The sequence below is a fragment of the Miscanthus floridulus genome, chromosome 3, assembly GCF_019320115.1.
Source record: "Miscanthus floridulus cultivar M001 chromosome 3, ASM1932011v1, whole genome shotgun sequence".
Classification (NCBI taxonomy): domain Eukaryota; kingdom Viridiplantae; phylum Streptophyta; class Magnoliopsida; order Poales; family Poaceae; genus Miscanthus; species Miscanthus floridulus.
In genome coordinates, this window is record NC_089582.1 from 126,189,086 (window position 1) to 126,208,409 (window position 19,324).

A 19,324-nucleotide genomic window follows, 5' to 3' on the forward strand; every position below is an offset into this window, starting at 1 on the left:
CCGGCCTACCTCCACACCGCTCCCCTGCTCCCGTGTGCAGCGCCCGTCCACCGCGCATGCACCCGGCCGCGTCAGGGCGCGCCCACCGCGTGGCCGCCATGCGCCGGCGAAGCACGCCGCGCGGCAACACCAGCCTGCCGTCCCGACTAGGCCGCGCTGCCTTCAAGGCTCGGCCGACCGCACCCGAGCACCGCACTCACCCCTCCCTTTTCGCTCTCTCCTCCACCAATGCAAGCAACAGCCGCAGCAGCGCTCGCTCCTCCACGCGCCATCATTGGCGTTGCCGTTCCGGCCACGCCTGACCACTGGAGCCCGCTACGTCTTCGCCATGCCTTCACCCCGGTCTCGTGCAGCTCGTGCTCATCACCGTTCGGCGTGGTAAGGCCCGAGCTGGCCGCTATTGCTCGCCGGAGCATGGCTGAGCTCTTCGAAGAGCTCCACTTTCGTGGAAACCCTCTCTCCGCTCCACCTCTCGCCTTTCTTTCTCGCGCGTTAGCACCACCGTGTCCTCGCGAACCTCGTGTGCGCCTCCCTGTGCCTTGTCGTGGCCGAGAAGTGCCCACATGCTGGCATGCCATGCCACCGCTCCACCATTACCGTCGGCAAGCCTCGCTCCGGTGAATCACCCCTCCATATTCACCTTTATCCGACGCGGTTTGACGTGGGGAGCATGTTGGTGCCCTCCGTTTCGCCGGGAACCTCGTCGTCGGCGAGAACCGACCGGTCAACGACGGCCCTGCCTCGGCTTCGATTGACGCGTGGGTCTGGCTTGACCGCAGGTCCCGCCTGGTAGCCCCTCTGGGTGCACTGCACCGGGTGCACCTAGCGGTTCTGGGTTGGGGGAATTTCAGTGTTTAAGAAAATGATTTTAGAAATTGATTTACAAAGCTTGTAAAATGTATATCTCCAGTTATATTGCTCCAAAAATGGTGAAACAAATTTTGTTGTGCTTCTTGTCACCAGATCTATATGATAAAAATATTGCATGTCATTCTTGAGATACTTTTCTGTGGAGTTTTATTTAATCATTGAAGTTGTTGTTTTCTTGAGAAAGTCATAATAAATCATAGAAAGATCAGAAAAATATGATTCTAAGTTTGTTAATCTTCTTGTGTAATGTACTTCCTGTGAAAAATATATTCCATGCATGTCCTGTAGAAAAAGTATGAGGTATAGTTCAAGTGCCTTTAATGGCTGATTTTTGTTATTTTTGCTAGAGAGCAAAATTTGTATAAAACATGCATGTGATAATTTTTGTGCAATGATTATTTACTGTATATAACATAGGAAAAATATTACATCTATTGTTTGACACTTTTCATAATACAAAGTATTTTCATGTTCATAATTATGCCATAGCTTGTCATTTTTGTGTAGGCTACTCCGCTTATTCAAATGTCATAAAAATTTAATGGTAGACTACTTAGGGTAGTATTGTGCTATGGTAATTTTCTAAGATTTTTCTAAGCTATAAAAATAGATGTTGCTATTCAAACCTATTATTAATTAGGGTTTAATCAAATGTTGCTTTATGTATGATTAAGAAATTAGTGAAGCTTTGGTGTATCTTTGAAGCATTTAATGAGATGTGTTGACTTGGCATATTAGTAGTAGAAGAGAATGCAGTAGATGACATGTGCTTGTAGTACATGTTCTTGGATGATGTTGACTACTTTGCATTCAAGCATATCCATTATGTTCATCTCATCCGATGCACCTTTTGCATAAGCACTTACGCACCTGCATCATACAGGATCGCAAACCGAGAGCCTAGTCATCATACCCGAGGAGCAGCTCGAGGTGCAGCCGCAGGAAGTGATCGAAGCAGACGAGGAGGACGTTGAGGAACTTCTGGAGTGCCCCGATCACCGTCCGAGCTCCTTCGAGAGAGGCAAGCCCCAGAGCATTTTTCTCCCCGGTTTGGAATTATTAATTAAATGCTTTACTTTAATTGATGCATTACGTTCAGGAGTTGTTTGCAACCGTTGCTGCATTATACCTTGTCTACCTTTGTTATACTATATCCTTGTTACCCTGGTATCCATAGTTGAGTCAATGCTTAGCTGGCTTAGACCGGTAGAAGTCGGGTGATTTCCTGTCACCTGCGAGCTATATGTGGTTACCTGGATCTGCTTGGATAACTATGTAGTCATGGTATAACTAAGTGTTAATTTGAAGTTGAGACCGGACGGAGACTTACAGAGTTTTTGACTGTAGTGCTTTCCATCTGTGTCGATTAAGGACCGACCGTTGTTGGGTCTCAGGTCATATTGAACGCATGCCTTACATTTAGCTGGCTGAATAAAGTACCTTTCGACCACGAAGCTAGGAGATTATTCGGGCCGAGTAGATTGCCCGCAGCGCACTGTACTAGAGCAGGTGTGGTAGGACACGGGGGCGCGATGATAAGACCAAAGGGCAGGCGGTCGGCCCCTGGGTACATGTGGTTCTTGGCAAACTTGAGATTTTCCTGGATAGTTGACTCGGTGACCGATACCTAACTTTAGCGGGTGAGTAAGGTTTGTGTAAGGAATAAATCACCAGCTGGTTAGGAATCGATTCGAATCGTCATCGCTCCTGGATAGTGAGCACTTGACTTGAGTGACTTCATTGTAGTAATGTTGATGGAACACTTGGACAGTTATAATGAATATGACATTATGGAAGTTGTTAATGATCATTGGTTATCATTATTTGCTTAATCACATGCTTGCTCTAGTATAGGTGCAAATGTAGTCGACAGGTTAATAATAAGTAACTTGACAATAATGATTTTGGAAAGGTTCTTAAAATGCTAAAAATGCCTCTTTTTGCAAATGAGTCAGCTACCCTACTATAAAGCCCTTCATAATCCTTGGTGTCACTTTATTTTCGGTTATGTCGGGTAAGTCTAGCTGAGTACCTTCTCGTACTCAGGGTTTTATTCCCACTTGTTGTAGATGGGCAGATGTATTACGGCTACTGTATCAACTGCCTTTATCCTGTGATGGGTGATACTTAGGACCATAGGCATGGTCATTCCTTACGTCTCATCTGATGCTTTTGTTGGAGATGATCATTAGCTGGCACTGTATTTGAACTCCGTGTGAGTGTGTGTGGTTTTGAACAAATGGCTTCCGCTACTTCTATTTGAACTCATTTTGTAATAACTATGTTTAAACTCTGATGTGCCGGTGATGCGAACTTTTATGTAATATGTGATGGTGACCGCTAAACTTATTACGATCTTGGCTGGTATGTGAGTTGGTTTGAAATCCTTCGTGATTTCATGGACTACCGGGTTATACGGGCTTAAGTTTGCTAAATTATCTGCTCTGGTGGATGATTTTCTTACTTAATTTCGTATAATTGGTCAGTTCTGTTACAATGTCCATGTTCAACCTCTACTTCTTTATCTCAATCTCTCCCAAAGCTTTCATATCTTATCTTATCTCTCTTGTACAATCTTAATCTCAAGGCTTTCATATCTTTGTACAATCTCTCCCCCTTTGTCATCAATTTCCATAAAAGGTGTGCTTCTCATTGATGCAAAGGTATGCATTTTGGGGTAGATGGTTGAGGCTTGAATCTTGCATTTTTTATGGACATCACTTGATTGTTGGAATGACACCACTTGAAGATACCACTTGTGCCTTGTACCACTTATATCTTGTGTAGGGCTTCTTAAGATACCACACATATAATCTTTGATCTTGATATTAATTTGTGGGACACCTCCCCCTATATGATAGCAAGGGTCATCCATTTGATACACTTGAGCTCTTGTAGATGAGGGATGCATTCTTCATTTGATGATCACTTAAAGTTGAGGATCACTTGTGGGACCATCGTCTTGCATGATTGATACCATGTATAGATGTGATACCACTTGAAAGAATCTTCTAGTATGGAACCACTTGTTGGATTTATTAGTAAAAACCATTTCTTGAATATTTGCTATCTTCATGAGTACCACTTATAGGATATCACATATGAGTTTATCTAGACATCACTTGTAGATTCCGGATGAAATACTTGAGTCTAGATACCACTTGAAACAAACAAACTAGATATCCATTTGCATTGTTGTCTTGTGCTTGTACTCTTATCACTATCATGAGCTTCTATGGTTGACTTGAACTACATTGATTTGCTTAAGCTTCCAAGTCTGGTTTGAATCAATGACAAGCTTTTTCACACCTCTTGCAAGGGTTATCTTGCCAATGTTGTACTTGTCACTTATTAGCAATCCAAATCAAGTCAAGTAATTGGTTTTACTAGCTCATGAACAAATTTATATACTAACCACTAGATCAAGTAATCATTCAAGCAATAGTGGTAGGCTATGAATTTAAACATTTTATTTGTTATGCATGATCTTATGAAGCATGTACTATATACACTAACCGCATACTCCGATGGCACCCGAGGTGTCGTTCGATGGAACAGCGCTTGCTGAGGGAGCCTCCCCCACTCTGAGGTCACACAATGCATTAAGGAGGCGATGGAGCCTTCACGGGATAACGCAGGCGCCCCCCTCAATTTCATCTACCTAGTGCCGAGATATCCTCCAATGCGGCAGGAACCAGGCCATGTCATCTTCTTAAGTTTCCCCTCCTCATACCTCCTCTTTAATTGATTTCCCAACCTCTCGATACTAACTTTGAGAGGGACAGGACCAGCTAAGGGACCTCGTCTTCATGGATCACCCGACGCCGTTTGTGAGGGATTCGTCCATGACGACGATGAATCGTGCCAAGGGCGAGCGGATGAGGAAGGCGAAGGAGGACCAGAGGAAGAAGAAGCAATGAAAGCTGCAGGCGTGGGAGTGAGGGGAGGACACCGACAGCGACGATAATGATGATGGTGGAGTCGATGACGAGGTAGTCGACGACATCGAGTGGGACGACCTGGAGAGCGAGGATGTACTGACAGGTATCAATTCGTCCTTGTAGGAGTCAGGACCCTTCCTGTTCCACGGAGGGGAGGGCATGTCTGGGGATCCAGTGGAGATGGGCCATACCGTTGGCCTACCCTAGGAGCCAATAGGGGCGAGCAGCTCTGTTGCCGCGCCCGAGGTGCCAGCAGAGGTGGGAGGCTCTATCATCGTGCCCCAAGATCTAAGGGGAGCGAGCCCCTCTGCCCAGGAGCAGGGGGCGGGCTCGAAACGGCCTTGCCCCAATAAGGCAGAGCAGAGGTCGAGGGTTTCGCCCCCCCCCCCAAACATATCCGTCACCCAATGACATTGAGGTGAGTCATCAGTTCCTCTATTTTTCCTATTTTGGTCAGATTTCATCATGACTTATGCTTTTCATCTCTTGCAGCGTCGGGAGGCAGCGTAATCCTTTGGCGCAGGCGCCAAAGAAGAGCATCGCCCTTCAAGCGAGGCGGCAGCCATAGGCTGGCGTCAGGCCTGTTTCGGGCGGGAGTGACGCTAGTGTGACTGCGTTGCTGGCTGGTCAAGCGTCGCCCATGGTGGTGCTCGTGCCCTCGGCGGGACTAGCGGATGTGGGGGCTTAAGGGACGCCTTCGGAGGTCGCAGAACAGCCAACGATGGCGGCGATACCGCTGCTGACAACAGGCCAGATGGGGCTATCGACCATGCTCGCGACGCCGATCGCGGTGGGCACGACGTAGCCGGTTAGGACCCCATCGACGCAGGCAGAGGTGGTAGCGGCTGAGGAACCAGCATGACCCATGCCATCGGTGGCCTAGGTCTCGGCGTCTGGCGTAGGCCGGACGAAGGGGGACGTGACCGTGGGGTCCCTGGAGGTCATGGTGCTAGGAGAGGAGTCAGCATCCGTACCACTGACCCCTTCTGTCGTTGGAGGGAGTGTCCCAACGGGGACATCTCGGCGAGAAGGGTCGGCGGTGATCAGAGCCGGCGGGGAGCCATCCTTGGCCCTGATATTTGTGGGCAGTGACTCGCCTACGTACGGTGAGCCCTTGCTCTAGTGGGCAAGTTCGGAGGATCCGCCGTCGACGCTCTTCACTCTCGATGATGCCATATAGAGCATGGAGTGGGAGAGCCTCAATGTGTGGATGTCGAGACGCGTAAAAGGTCCCTACCTGGCGTGCCAACTGTTGGTGTTTTGAGTTGCCACCAACAAGTAAATTTCTAATATTACGTGTCTGGCTCGGATGGTGTCCTAAGAGGACACGAGGTTTATACTAGTTCGAGCAGAATGTCCCTACGTCCAGTTCGTTGCTGCTGCTCATGTTACTAGCACTAAAAGTTCGTAGTATGGGTTACAAATGGTCAAGAGAGGGACAGGTCCCAAGTCTCTGGTGAGAGGAATGAATGGGTGCTGAGAGCTTGGTCGCTTCACGGCTATGTGCTTGTGTGCGTTCTAATTGGTTCGGGGTTCGAGTCTGAATCGGTGTGATGTGTTGCGATGCATTCGAGTTGATTCGATGCGAGTCCAATCCAATCGAGTCAAATCAAGTCCCCTTCACGGGACGCCCTGCTTTCTCTTTTATAGGCCAAGGGTAAGTAGGGTTATAGTCAAGGGAAAAGAGGAGAATAAGATGGAGAAGAAGTCCTCCAAGATCGTCGGGTCCTTCTTTTCCTTCACGCGGGTCCCACCGACCCTGTAGACATTAATAGGGACAACTCCACATGTGCAGGCGTTGTCTCCCGGTCATGGTGTTCCACTCTGTCCTAGCGGAGATCGTGGTAAACTAACGCGCCTGTTAGTGCCCGTACGAGGGTTAGGCAGAACAGCACCGGTACGCCTGATGCTTTTCCTAATGTGAATCCCTAGGTATGGCTCGTCACGGCCACGGGTTATATCGAGGCATGCGGATCACCTTCCTGGTGTCAGAGTTTTGACCCAGGCCCATTCACTTGGACCTAGAGTGGTTGGCGGTGGTATAGGTCTCCGTTGGGCGAGATGAATCCCACGGCCTCGAGGTCGGGTGAGGTGGAATCCTCCCCTAGAGGCCGGGTGAGGCGAGCGCAGACCCAAGGGTCGGGCGAGGCGGAGCCCATGGCCTTAGGGTCAGGCGAGGCAGAGTCCTCCCCTAGAGGCTGGGCAAGGTGGAGTGCAAACCCAAGGGTCAAGCGAGGTGGAGCAAGACCCAAGGGTCAGGCGAGGTGGAGCCCATGGCCTTGGGGTCGGGTGAGGCGAAGTCCTCCCCCAGAGGTCAGGTGAGGCGGAGTGCAGACCCAAGGGACAAACGAGGTGGAGCACAGACCCAAGGGTCAAGCGAGGCAGAGCCCGTGGCCTCAGGGTCAGGCGAGGCGGAGCCTCCCCCAGAGGCTGAGCGAGGCAGAGCGCAGAGCCAATGGTCAAGCGAGGCATAGCATAGACCCAAGGGTCGGGCGAGGCGGAGCCCTCGACCTCAGGGTCAGGTGAGGTGGAGTCCTCCCCCAGAGGTCAAGCGAGACAGAGCCCATGGCCTCAGGGTCGGGCGAGGCGAAGTCCTTCCCCAGAGGCTGGGCGAGGTGAAAACCAACCCTCAGAGGTCGGGCGGGGTAGAGCCCACGGCCTTGGGGTCAGGCGAGGCGGAGTCCTCCCCTAGAGGCCGAGCGAGGTAGAGCGTAGACCCAAGGGTCGGGTGAGGCGAAGCCCACGGCCTCAAGGTCGGGCAAGGCGGAGTCCTCCCCCAGAGGCCAGACGAGGTGAAAACCAGCCCTCAGAGGTCGGGCAAGGCGGAGCTTGCGCACCTGGGGGTCGGTTGGACCTGTAGTCGCGCTCTTGACTGCTCGGATGTATCAATATTGATGGTTATTAGCTTCTCCTCTTTGGGTACCCTAGTATTGGTCCCCGACATATGGTTTCTGGCATTAAAGTCATCTGTCTTGCGAATCTCGTTAAGAACATGTTTAGTACAATGGCACTAATTAAGGATCTATTAGTGTGATCTTTTTAGTCTCGATAATGTTGTGGGTAGGGCGTCCGTTTTGTCCGGACGCGCGTTGATGAGCTTCGACATCTGAACGGCCCAACATGCAACACTGCCATCTGCAGGGAAATAAAAATAAAAAATCGCTGATGTCACCTTCTTCTCGAATCATCGTTGTTTTTCCATCCATTCTCGAACCAACTCTCCACGCCCGCATCACCATGGCTACAATGCAGCGGCGTGTTGCACCGCACCCGAGCGCCGCTGCCTGCTTTCCTGTCCCCCAACTGCCACTCACCACTCGCCGCCAAGTTCTTCGAGCCGATGCGGCGTGGTCCATGGCGACTGCTCCGGCGCGGCGTTCTTCATCACGTCTAGCCGCTTGCCTGCTGCTATCCTCCCTCTCCACTGTACCCGAGCGTCGCTTGGTGGCTACCGTAGTTCCCCATCAGGTAGGCCATGGGCGGTGCCATGTTTTGTTTCATGTGTGTTTCAGAAGTTGTTTTTCAAGTGTTTCATCTGTATGTTACTTATGTTGCAATGGCTATATACGTATGTTGCAAGTATATATTTCAAGTGGTTCAGTTGTTTCAGAGGTGTGTTTCACGCGTTTCATTTGTATGTTTCATGTGTTTCATCTTGATGTTGCAAAAGGATCTAATGTTGCATATGTGGCAATGGCTAGACACGTATGTTTCAAGTGTATGTTCCACATGTTTCATATGTTTTAGACGAATGTTGCAAATGTATGTCCCAAATGTTTCAGCTGTTTCAGACGCATGTTTTAAGTGTTTCATCTAGATGTTGCAATAATTATACAAGTATGTTTCAATAGTATACTGCATATGTTGCGACGGTCGGACGGATGTTGAAGAGGAGATGAGACGTTAGGACGGGAGAAGGGGCGCGTCCGAGACAAAGCGCAGCGGAGGATTGGGGCACGGCGAGGGGAGGAGCGTGGCGGGCTTGACGTCGGGGGCACAACCGGGATGGGGATCGAGTCGTGGATGGTCGGACACGGTCACTGATGCAGGATCGGTCTTGGGCAGCCAGACGTGACTCGCCGGTGAGGGATCTAATGCGAGCGTGGGGGCGTCCGACGCGTAGCGGTTGCACGCGCGGAGCTGCGTCCGGACATGGGCCTAGGGCCAGACGTCTCGGCGCTAGCCCTGCCCTTTTAGTATTAAATGTTTCCATGTAAGTGACTAAAATAGTTTTTGCATAGGCCAAGGTTGTTGTGCTTTCATTATAACCTATTATAATATACATACAGGCTTCTTAGTTAACATTCATCGTTTGCATCCTATTCCATATAGACCTGCCAAATTTATCGTTGCAAGCACATTGAGGACAAAGCCCTCCAATGTGCGCGCATGCCACTAGTATACGGGGCTAGTTGCAACTACTCGACGCTATAGGGGAAAAAATCAAAACCTAGACATCATAGGACCTCATCTTCAGTCTTCAAAACAAAAATACCAGCACCCCTCCACCCCAGAGGCAGAGATCAGAACTCAGGAGAATGCAGCCCGTAAGGACCTGACAGCATCAAATGTGAGATCGGTGTAGAAGGACTGTCGCTAGAACAAGGGTATATTTAGGAGAACTTTAGAATACAGATTCAGAGCACCAATTCTATAAAAAAAAAAACAACTCCACTCTAGTGTTTAGCTTGGACGTCAGCTCTAGAACCAGGAAATGAAGGTTTTGGTGGGGGTGACTACTTATGCCCTTGGGAGGTTGCATGATATAAAACTATAGAAGTTTCAACATATCTAGCGTACGTGTGTGGTTGATACTTGATATTAGTTTAAAAGAATTTCGTGATTGTTTTTTTGGATTATCATTGTAATGAAAACATTAGTTGCAATGTTTGTACATTTTATTGCTAAAATTCATAAGTGCACATAAACATCCAGCATCGGCAACAAATTATTAGCTACTCAAGAGATAGATGATTAACTATGCTCATGACAATATCTCAACACATATGACAATATTCCATAGATTAAAATTTAAAGCTTCAATGTAAACTAAAATGCGAGAGCGGTGGTCGATTCATCCCCAAATGCATCCTACCCTGTTCGGGAGGCCGTATCGTATCGTGGATTATTTACTGCTGGCTGGTTTGGTGTGAGAGAAAAACACTGTTCCTGACTGGAAATTTACGATCATTTACAAGCAAGCGAACAGGCTGAGCACGAATAGGAGAACCATGCATCCGAGTTTGGTGTTTGCTAATTATATATGTTTCGGTTTGATGGTAAGCCGCAAGCCGAAGTGATGGCTGGGGAGTACCGGCACAAAGCCCCCCTTGTCGTCGAAGCGTATCACGTCGGGAATGGCCTCCACTCCGAGCATCTCGATGCTCTCAAGAGTGAAGTCCCTCAGCTTGCAGCTGAACCTGTCCGGCCTCCTCCGCTCTGCCGTCAAGTTCAGCACCTTCAGCATCTGGTTCGCCACCGCGTCATAGGTCCACCCACCGGCCTCGCCGCCCCGGAGATCCAGCCAGGCGTCCACCCACCATCCGTCGCCCAGCCGGAGCGGCCCGTCCAGGTCGTCATCCCAGTCCAGGTCACCGCCGAGCACGACATTTTCGTCGAGCACGAAGCTCCTTTCATTGCACGCCGGTGCAAGCAGCCGATGGATGGCATCGAAGTGCTCCAGGAAAGCGCTGGCCTGGGCACGCCGGTGCACGCAGCCGACGTCCGACGGAGCCGGGCTCGCGAGCCTGCAGCCCTGCACGTCGCCGCGCGCAGGCGGTGCTGCTTCGTGGACACCCATGCTGAAAGCAGATCATCAGGTATGCTCCCCGCACGAGGAAACCGTGGGTGTGAGGTTAACGGCTTCGAGGAGCCGATGTTGCTGTATTGGGGAAGAACCACATGTCCGGCATCCAACTTGCTTAACTGCAATCATAGTGCAAATGGTAAGATCAACAAACTAAAAGGTTCCGCATCGAAAGGTTATTCGTCGATTATTCTTGAAAGAAACCAAGTACCACTTTTCAGACAAGCATGCAGTTTACTAGTTGCTTATGATTACCAGAAGACAGAAAGAGGAATGATTCTTCTGATATTTCTCCTTTGATGGGAACTTGGTGTAATTTTCCCACCATGGAGCCTCTTGGAAGAGGCTGTAAATGTAGTGAGTGACCTCCTGAACAAAGGTTGATAGCGCAAGACATGAGTACCCATGACCATGAGAGAGGAGATAGATTAAGAATTTACGTGGTCGACGGATCACCTGCAAGAAGATGACGTCCGGGTCATGTTGCTCTATGATCTCGCTGATGGACTTTATCCTTCGGTAGACCGCGACATGCTCGCATGACCAGACGTTGTACGTCATGAACGTGATACTGCCGGACATGGCCGAGGACATACTGCTTCGTCGCCTGTCAGATAGTGAATTCAGTAGCAGCCACAGTAAAACTGACAATGGTATAATTCAATTCATTGCAACTGAAATTCTGAAAGTCCAGAACTGAACAAGAATAACGAAGAACAGAAATGACAAAAAGAAGAGAAGAGTAGTGCGCACAAGAACGAAACAATGATCCAACTAACCGCACACTACTCTCTGCCTCTTCTAGTCTTCTGCCTCTGTAGAGAGCAGCTGCTAGCCAGGTCGCAAATGCTGCATACAGTGTAGATTTCTTCGAGTATATATAGCTCTGAGGCATGAATGAATGTTCGCGTAGTAAGTATTAGAGCCAGGCTAATAATACAGCTGGTTTGCTGGCTGTAAGGTTTTTTTGTAGCTTTCTCTCAGCCCACTCATATAGTAGTTAGCTCTTTACAGTTAATACATGGCCCACTTGTCTCTCTCACAGACTTTCTTGGTTCTTGTGCCCAAACCGACTGTAAGTTTACAGCCCGCTTCTCCTCTCTCCTCCCCTCTCCTCCACATCAACATTTAGTCGGTTTACGGCCTGCTGTTATACTTGGTGTTAGAGCAAGTATAATAGCAGGCTGTAAGCCGACTAAATGTTGAGGTGGAGGAGAGAGAGAGGAGAAGCGGGCTGTAAGCTTACAGCCGGTTTGGGCACAAGAACCAAGAAAGTCTGTGAGAGAGACAAGTGGGCTATGTATTAACTGTAAAGAGCTAACTACTGTATAAGTAGGCTGAGAGAAGGCTGCAAGGAACTTTACAGCCAGCAAACCGGCTGTATTATTAGCTTTGCTCTTAGAGATAGGAAGAGACGGATAAGAGATGACAGTGAATTGGCTACAACTTCCAAAGCTCTGTCGTCCTCCGTGAGTCCATGGCTCGTTTCACTAGAGGATGTATCGTCCCATACGGCCACACACGCTAGGCTGCAGTAATAAGCACCCCATTGGACATTGTGCACGCAATTTACAACGAGTTGATCTGCATCGAGGCATACACACCTACTAGAGCCGTAGAGTCAAAGCTGGAGCCATTGTGAAACAGCCAGAGCCCTGCAAAATTCGACCTATGACTGTTCGACTCTATTGCTTGTTGGCCAATTGCTATTACGATCCTTGCATATTTTTCAACTTTGAATATTCTGTTATCATAATGGAATACGAGTAGTACCAAAAAAGAATGTCTCCGTTTCTGAAAGAATGCAATTCTAGAACAATATCATATTTTAGTATATCAAGTTTTACCAATTATAAATAAAAAAGTATAAATATTTATAATATCAAATAAATATCATTAGATTCGTTACAAAATATATTTTTATAATAAATTAATTTGGAGTCATAAATGTGAATACTATTTACTAAAAACTTGGTCAAATATGAAGCGCTTAAATTGACACGATACCATAATTGCATCTTTTGAGGACAGATGTATCAAATATGTGTCATTGGATTCATCATAAGTCTGAGTATCTATTTGATGTCATGGATATAGAGTATTTATATTTTTCCAAAGAGTAAATTGCACTCACTATACAACAACTATCGAAGTGGGTGCATATTTAGTCCAACATCTTATAATTCGTTCAATTTAATGCAGCAACTATCTAGATGGGCGCATGTTGGTCCAACATCTTGTAGTCTGTTTAATTTTATGCGAGAACTTGGCTTATTGATGCATATACGGTGTAAGCACATGTGCTCGATGCCATTGGGAGCTACATCATAGCGTGCTCAGCTCATCCAACATTTAGCTTGAATCGCTGGCATAATGACTCATTTGCAGGCAAGTTTGATCCGATACTTGTTGGATTTAATTTAAGTTTGATATATTTTTAATTCAATAAAATCAAATTTGAGATGTGAGTGTGCACGAGCCATGCCATGCCATGCCATCTATGCTCAGTGTGTCGGGCGATCAAGTTTTTGGAAAGCCCACGATTGCCTAGTGGGTTTTTGCACATTGATGTTAGTACAATTAAGGGTTCGAATGATATTTGTGAGATATGGACATATTATAAGCGTACGTGGGTGCATGACAACATAAGGAGACTACCCAATTCAAATCGTTGCAGCATATTGGCCATCGAAGGCTTACCTTAAATTTCTATTTTGAATTTGAGTATAGGAAAAACCCCTAAACTGAGTTGCAGCTCTTCCTCCAAGCAATGGATAACCCGTGTATCAGCTTTTGCTTTAAGGGTTGAAAACAGATGAAAACAAGAAAAATGGCTGGTTTGGTATTTTCCAATTTATGAAATCAATGGAAGCTCTTATTTGGCGAAATTCAGAAATGGTACAGTAATATAGTAAACGATTCAAGCTGAGTGATGATGAGATGCGTGTGCTAGGGTGTAGCTTCCAATGACTCTGATTCAGAGTGTACAAAGACATATTGTTACAATTCTTGGACCGTATATGAACCAATGAGCCAAGTTCTCGCATCAAATTAAACGGATTACAATATGTTGGACCAACATATAGCCACCCAGATAGTTACCGCATTAAATTGGATACAAGACGTTGGACTAAGGTGGTGTTTGGATCAGGGCAGTCCCAATGGAATATTTATGATAGTTTCTATCCATCTTAATTACAATAATAGCTAAGCAAATTGCAGATGTAGCAATAGAATTAATACGGAGAGGATCAAGACACTTAGAAACTGGCAAATCAGTGTTGGGAGGACTCTACTCATTTCTATCCTCTTCTTCCTATATCCTGTGCGCCACCGCCAGCTCCTCCGTATGCACTTCTCCAAAATTACCGAACCACCGAAATTACCGAATTTCTGAAATTACTGAATTTCTGAAATTACCGAACCACCGAAATTACCGAATTTCCGAAATTCGGCCGAATTTCACCGAAATTTTTTACATACTAGCATATGAAGTATGCTTTTTCTAAAAAAATTGGATCTAAACAAAGATTGGCACGATTTATGATTGAACATCAATTGAATAGAAGAATATACAATATAAACAATGGAAAGTATGAGTCTAGAGTTATATAGCTCATGTTATAAAATTTTGGATTTTTCTTTCGACCACCACCGAAATTTTGAACTTGGGGGTGGATTGGGGTGCAATTTAGCTCAAGTTCCACTCCAATCCACCACAACGTACGTGGGTTAATACGGATCAGACTACATCCAAACAAGGTCTTAATTTGTCAATCTCACCATTTGCAGTATTGGTTGTAGTTGAGCAAGTTGGATGCCGAAGATGTGGCTCTTCCCCAATACAACAACAACGACTACATCGTCTTCGGCTCCTCACCGTCACCGCCGTGATTTCCTCCTGCGGGGAGCATGCCTTATGATCTGCTTTTTGCATGGGTGTGCACGAAGCGGCACCTCCTGCGCACGGCGACATGCAGGCTCGCGAGCCCTTCTCCATCGTCCATCGGCTATGAGCACAGGCGTGTCTGGGCCAGGGCTTTCCTGGAGCACTTCGATGCCGTCGTCTACCAGCCTAAATATGAAGACAAAATTTCTTATTTGGCCCTAGTTTAAAGTTGTCTTTCTTCCTGGGCTCTGAAACAAAATTTCTTACCTATTTGGCCTCACTCGAAGTTTCGTTTTCTAATCTGGTCTTACCTTGAGATCTGTCAAAGTTTGCCATCATTGAGTTATCAATTTTTATTGAACAGATAGAAATACCCCTAACTGAAGCCGTGTCTCTCCTTTCTCTTCTGTCTCGACCTCTCAGTCTCGTCTCTGTCCCTTCCCGCATCCGAGCCCGCTCTCTTGTTCTGAAACAAAAAGGAACCCTAACCCTAGGTATTGCGGGGCGGCGGCCAGGGCGCGTAGGCTCGGCAGGCGGCTAGGGCCGGTGGAGGCAAGGGCGTGTGGCGCCCTGGGGTTGCGGCGGCCAGGGCGCACGGCTACCAGGGGTTGCGGCGGCTAGGGCGCGTGATGGCCTAGGGTCGCAGTGGCCAGGGCGTGCAGCCTGGGTGCACGACCTGGACTTCGGCTCTCTGTGTGCCAGTGGCATGCGACACCAGCATGGGTTGAATCGAGCCCGACGGAGGTGCAGACGAGGACCTAGACATTGGAGGAGGTGGTGCATCTACAGTACAGGCAGATTGGCTTAAAGGGTGAGTTAACAATCACCAACTCTGATTTGTGTGTTTGTATAGATGACTTAAGTTTACAATTACTTTGCTCATAGGATGGATCCTAAATCCACTTTTATGCTGAACTTTAAACATCTTGGTAATCCAAAGAAAGCTAGGAAGGATCTAAGATGTTTTTGTTTTGAGAAAATTGTGGATAGTGATAGAACAAATTTAAAGGACTTAATTCAATCAATCATAGAGCAATATCCACCCGGTTACATGGAAGTTGCACATCTTCAATAGCTTTCCAAAAGTTAAAACATACCATGACTTGATGTTAATGTTTGAGAGACACATGAATACAAAGGTTGTGGACATGTTCATGGCATATTGTGATCCTTCTAAGCGATACCATCCTATCACTGAGTGGGATAGTGAGAATAGGAACAAGCCAAATAAGCCTCCTGGTGACACCACACAATTGGATGAGGGTGAGGATGCTTATCTACGAAATCCACAACTAGAGAACGAACATGTTGGTGTAGATGATGAGGGTATGTACAATGAACCTGTACATGGTTTGGACCTAGTTGTTTATTCTGCCAAAGACAAGGATAAGCATTATGTTCTAGTTGAAGATGACGAGGATGAAGTTGAGTCGGGGTCTGAGTTAGGGAAGTCAGGGTCTGAGTCGGAGTATGAAATAGAGGAGGTCGAGGATTTAGTAGGAGACGACAATGAGAAAGGTGTAGAATATGATAAAGAAGACCCTCCAATGACAGAAGGCACAATATATCCCAACATGGCAACTTTTAAATTGGCATTATCTCAACATGCAATAAAAAATGAGCTTGAATATAGAACTGTGAAAAGTGCACCAAAAAGGTTCACAGGTATTTGTTCAAGGAAAAATGAAGACAAATGTCTATGGAGGATACATGCTTCAACAATAAAAGACAAGCAGACTATAATGGTAATAATCCTACCATTGTGTACACTTTGCCATCTTATTGTTTAAATGTTTCTAACTACAACATTTCATTTTAGGTAAAAAAGAATTCATTTCAGCATACATGTTCTAGCATGAGAAGAAAAAAGAAGATAGTGAATGCTACCAAGAATTGGATATGTGAGAAGGTAAAGGACTGGCTCATTGATGATGCAACTTTGGGAGCAAAAGCACTGCAGAAGAAACTAAAAGAGCACCACAAGGTACACATTCACTACCAGAGAGTGAATAAGGGTATGGAGCTAGCACTAAATCAGCTTTATGGTAATTGGGATAGCAACTTTGATAATCTATTTAGGTTTAAGTCAGCAATTGAGCAATGTTGTCCAGGTAGTATGGTAATTATCGATCATCACACAATTAATGAAAAATTCAGATTTAGAAGACTATTCTTTGCTTTGAAACCTTGCATAGAGGGGTTCCTTTCTGGTTGCAGGCCATATCTAGCTATAGACAATACATTCTTAACTGGCAAGTACAAGGGACAATTGGCTAGTGCTTCGGGTGTTGATGGCCATAATTGGTTGTATCTAGTAGCTTTTGGGGTTTTTGATTCTGAAACTAATGATAACTGGATCTGGTTTATACAATTGCTCAAAGATGCTATTGGTTCATCAAACGGTTTAGCCATATGTACTGATGCAGGGCAGGCAATCATGAATGGTGTAAAAGAGGTGTTTCTATAAGTAGAACATAGGGAATACATGTTTCACTTAGTGACCAACTTTAAGAAGAAGTGCCATGGAAAAGTGTTTGATGACCATCTTTGGGCAGTAGCTTACTCATGGAACCCCTATGTATTTGAGAAGCATTGGCTTCTAATGGAGAAAGAAAAACCAGCCGCAATCACATACCTAAGGAAATGCCATACTAGGTTGTGGACTAGGAGTCAGTTCTCCACTACATCAAAGGTAGACTATGTAACCAACAACTTAGCTGAGAGCTTCAATAATTAAATTAAGGAACACAAGTCCCTGAATTTAGATGATTTCTTGGACAAGATTAGGCAATTGCTTATGACCAAATGGAACCAAAGATGAAAAATCTCAAGGAAGCTAGATGGCTTGATTCTCCCACATATAATTAAGAAATTGAATGAACAGAGCAGGGAGTTGGAGTTGGAAGTTAAGGAATGCTCAGAGGAAGTGGGAGAAGTTACTGCATTGGGGGTAGTGGCTTCCGGTTTGTGCTAAACTTGCTTGATAGAACATGTTCTTGTAGGCAATGCCAGGTTTCTGGAATTCCATGTAGATATGCCATAGCATTTATTACATCACTTAGCAATGCAGCTCTAGATAACTATGTGGACCCTTATTACTCTGTTGACAAATTTAGAGTAGCATATGCTCAATTAATCCTAGCTATGCCTGACAAGACTTAATGGCTTAAAGCAACACATGGATTTTTCATGTATCCTCCACTCTTAAACCCACTTCTGGTAGGCGAAGGAACCAAAGGTTCAAAGGATGCACTGACAAGAACAAGAAAAAAAGACAGCATAAGTGTCCTATTTATTTGGAGGTTGGGTATCACTGGCATACATGAAAAAGGGTAATCCAGAAGACAAGAAAGCTCTAGCAGCACTGAGATAATAAAGTTTGTATGTTCAGTACCATAGAAGAGAAGAAATTTAAAGATAAGTGGCCCTGATTTAATATTTTCACTTGTAGGGGACCAAAGAAGAAGAAGAAGACAACATCTCAATCTAGCATTGTGCCGATGAATGATGAAACAACAACACGATCCATGTCTTTTCCACCAAGGTTAACTAAAAATCTTGTGTTCACCATTATATGAAAACATGCTTTGAATGTAACTTTATTTATATTGACCATAGCCTTCGCGTGGAATCAGAAACTAAGAAAAAAGGCAAGCGTAGCGCTTTTGAATCTGTAGGATCAGCAGGGAATGATTCTTATTTGTTCAAATTTTTTGCTCAAATTTTTTATTACTAAAATCTGAATTTGTAGGAGCCAAAGCATTGCGCCTATAGCTAAGAAAAAGTCCAAACAAGACACGGCTGAATCTGCTGGATCAGCGAGGTACTACTGCTGATTTCTATTGGTTTTTGACTCAAATAGTCAATTGGAACACTTACTTAGTTGCCGATTTACTAAGATGTCAATTTTGTACACAATGAGAACATATTTCTTATCAAATGCATGGAAATTCACATAAAAATGGCTTATGAGCATATTTGATTTTGTCATAGTTTTTAATCAATAAGTTGTTAGTTCTATACAGTATATCTCACCAAGTTTAACTAAAATAAATGTCCCATTACATGCATTTTTACAGGTCCAAAAAAGGCTCAAATCAACCTGAACCATCTACGAAGCTTACAAGTGGTGCAGCACCAACATCTAAAACTGTGAAGGCCAAGGCTAAGACAAAGACAAAGCGGAAGAATATAGCTAAAGACATTGCCATAAAGCTACTGATACTTGATAGCCTTGTGATGGGCACAAGAAGCAAAAGATGTAATCATGCTAGCCCTGCAATGAGCACAAGAAGTAAAAGGAGGCTCAATTTGTGACTTTCATGTGCCTGCAATGTCGCTTTTAATATGAACTTGATGTATACGTCAAACGATGTGTCGAACTAGTGCACTATGTGTGAAATGATGTATGTGTCGAACACTATGTTGAACTATGTGCTCTATGCCCCTTTTGAATTTTTAGGATGATGTACTTGTTTAAATTGTGTGCTATGATCAAGTTGACATCATTTTTTACTATAATGTTGGAGGTCTGGATGTTGCATTCCTATCAAAAAGTACTTAAAAATTTGTGTTATGAAAATTAGATTCAAAGTGCTCAAAATTATGTTGTTATGCTGCATGGGTGACCTTTGGTTTCTCATAATGTCTCAGGGACAGTTTGGTCATTTCATGTGCCACTTAACGGTGTTAGAGGCAGGAGATGACGGTAAAGTCAGATTAAAAAATGAAACTTCAAGTGAGGCCAAATGGGTAAGAAATTTTGTTTCAGGGCCAAGAAAGAAACACAACTTTAAACTAGGGCCAAATAAGAAATTT

The 19,324-nt window shown here is 45.5% G+C and overlaps 1 protein-coding gene across 1 annotated transcript; it reads right to left on the minus strand.

The window, feature by feature from the left end:
• Positions 1-9,341: 9,341 nt before the first annotated feature.
• On the minus strand, positions 9,342-11,199 carry LOC136544370 (uncharacterized). Its single transcript, XM_066536557.1, has 5 exons — positions 11,074-11,199; positions 10,873-10,986; positions 10,672-10,736; positions 10,126-10,612; positions 9,342-9,407 (listed from the first exon to the last, which is right to left on the minus strand). The coding sequence occupies exons 1-5, from the start codon at positions 11,197-11,199 to the stop codon at positions 9,342-9,344; spliced, it is 858 nt and encodes a 285-aa protein (XP_066392654.1).
• Positions 11,200-19,324: the final 8,125 nt, after the last annotated feature.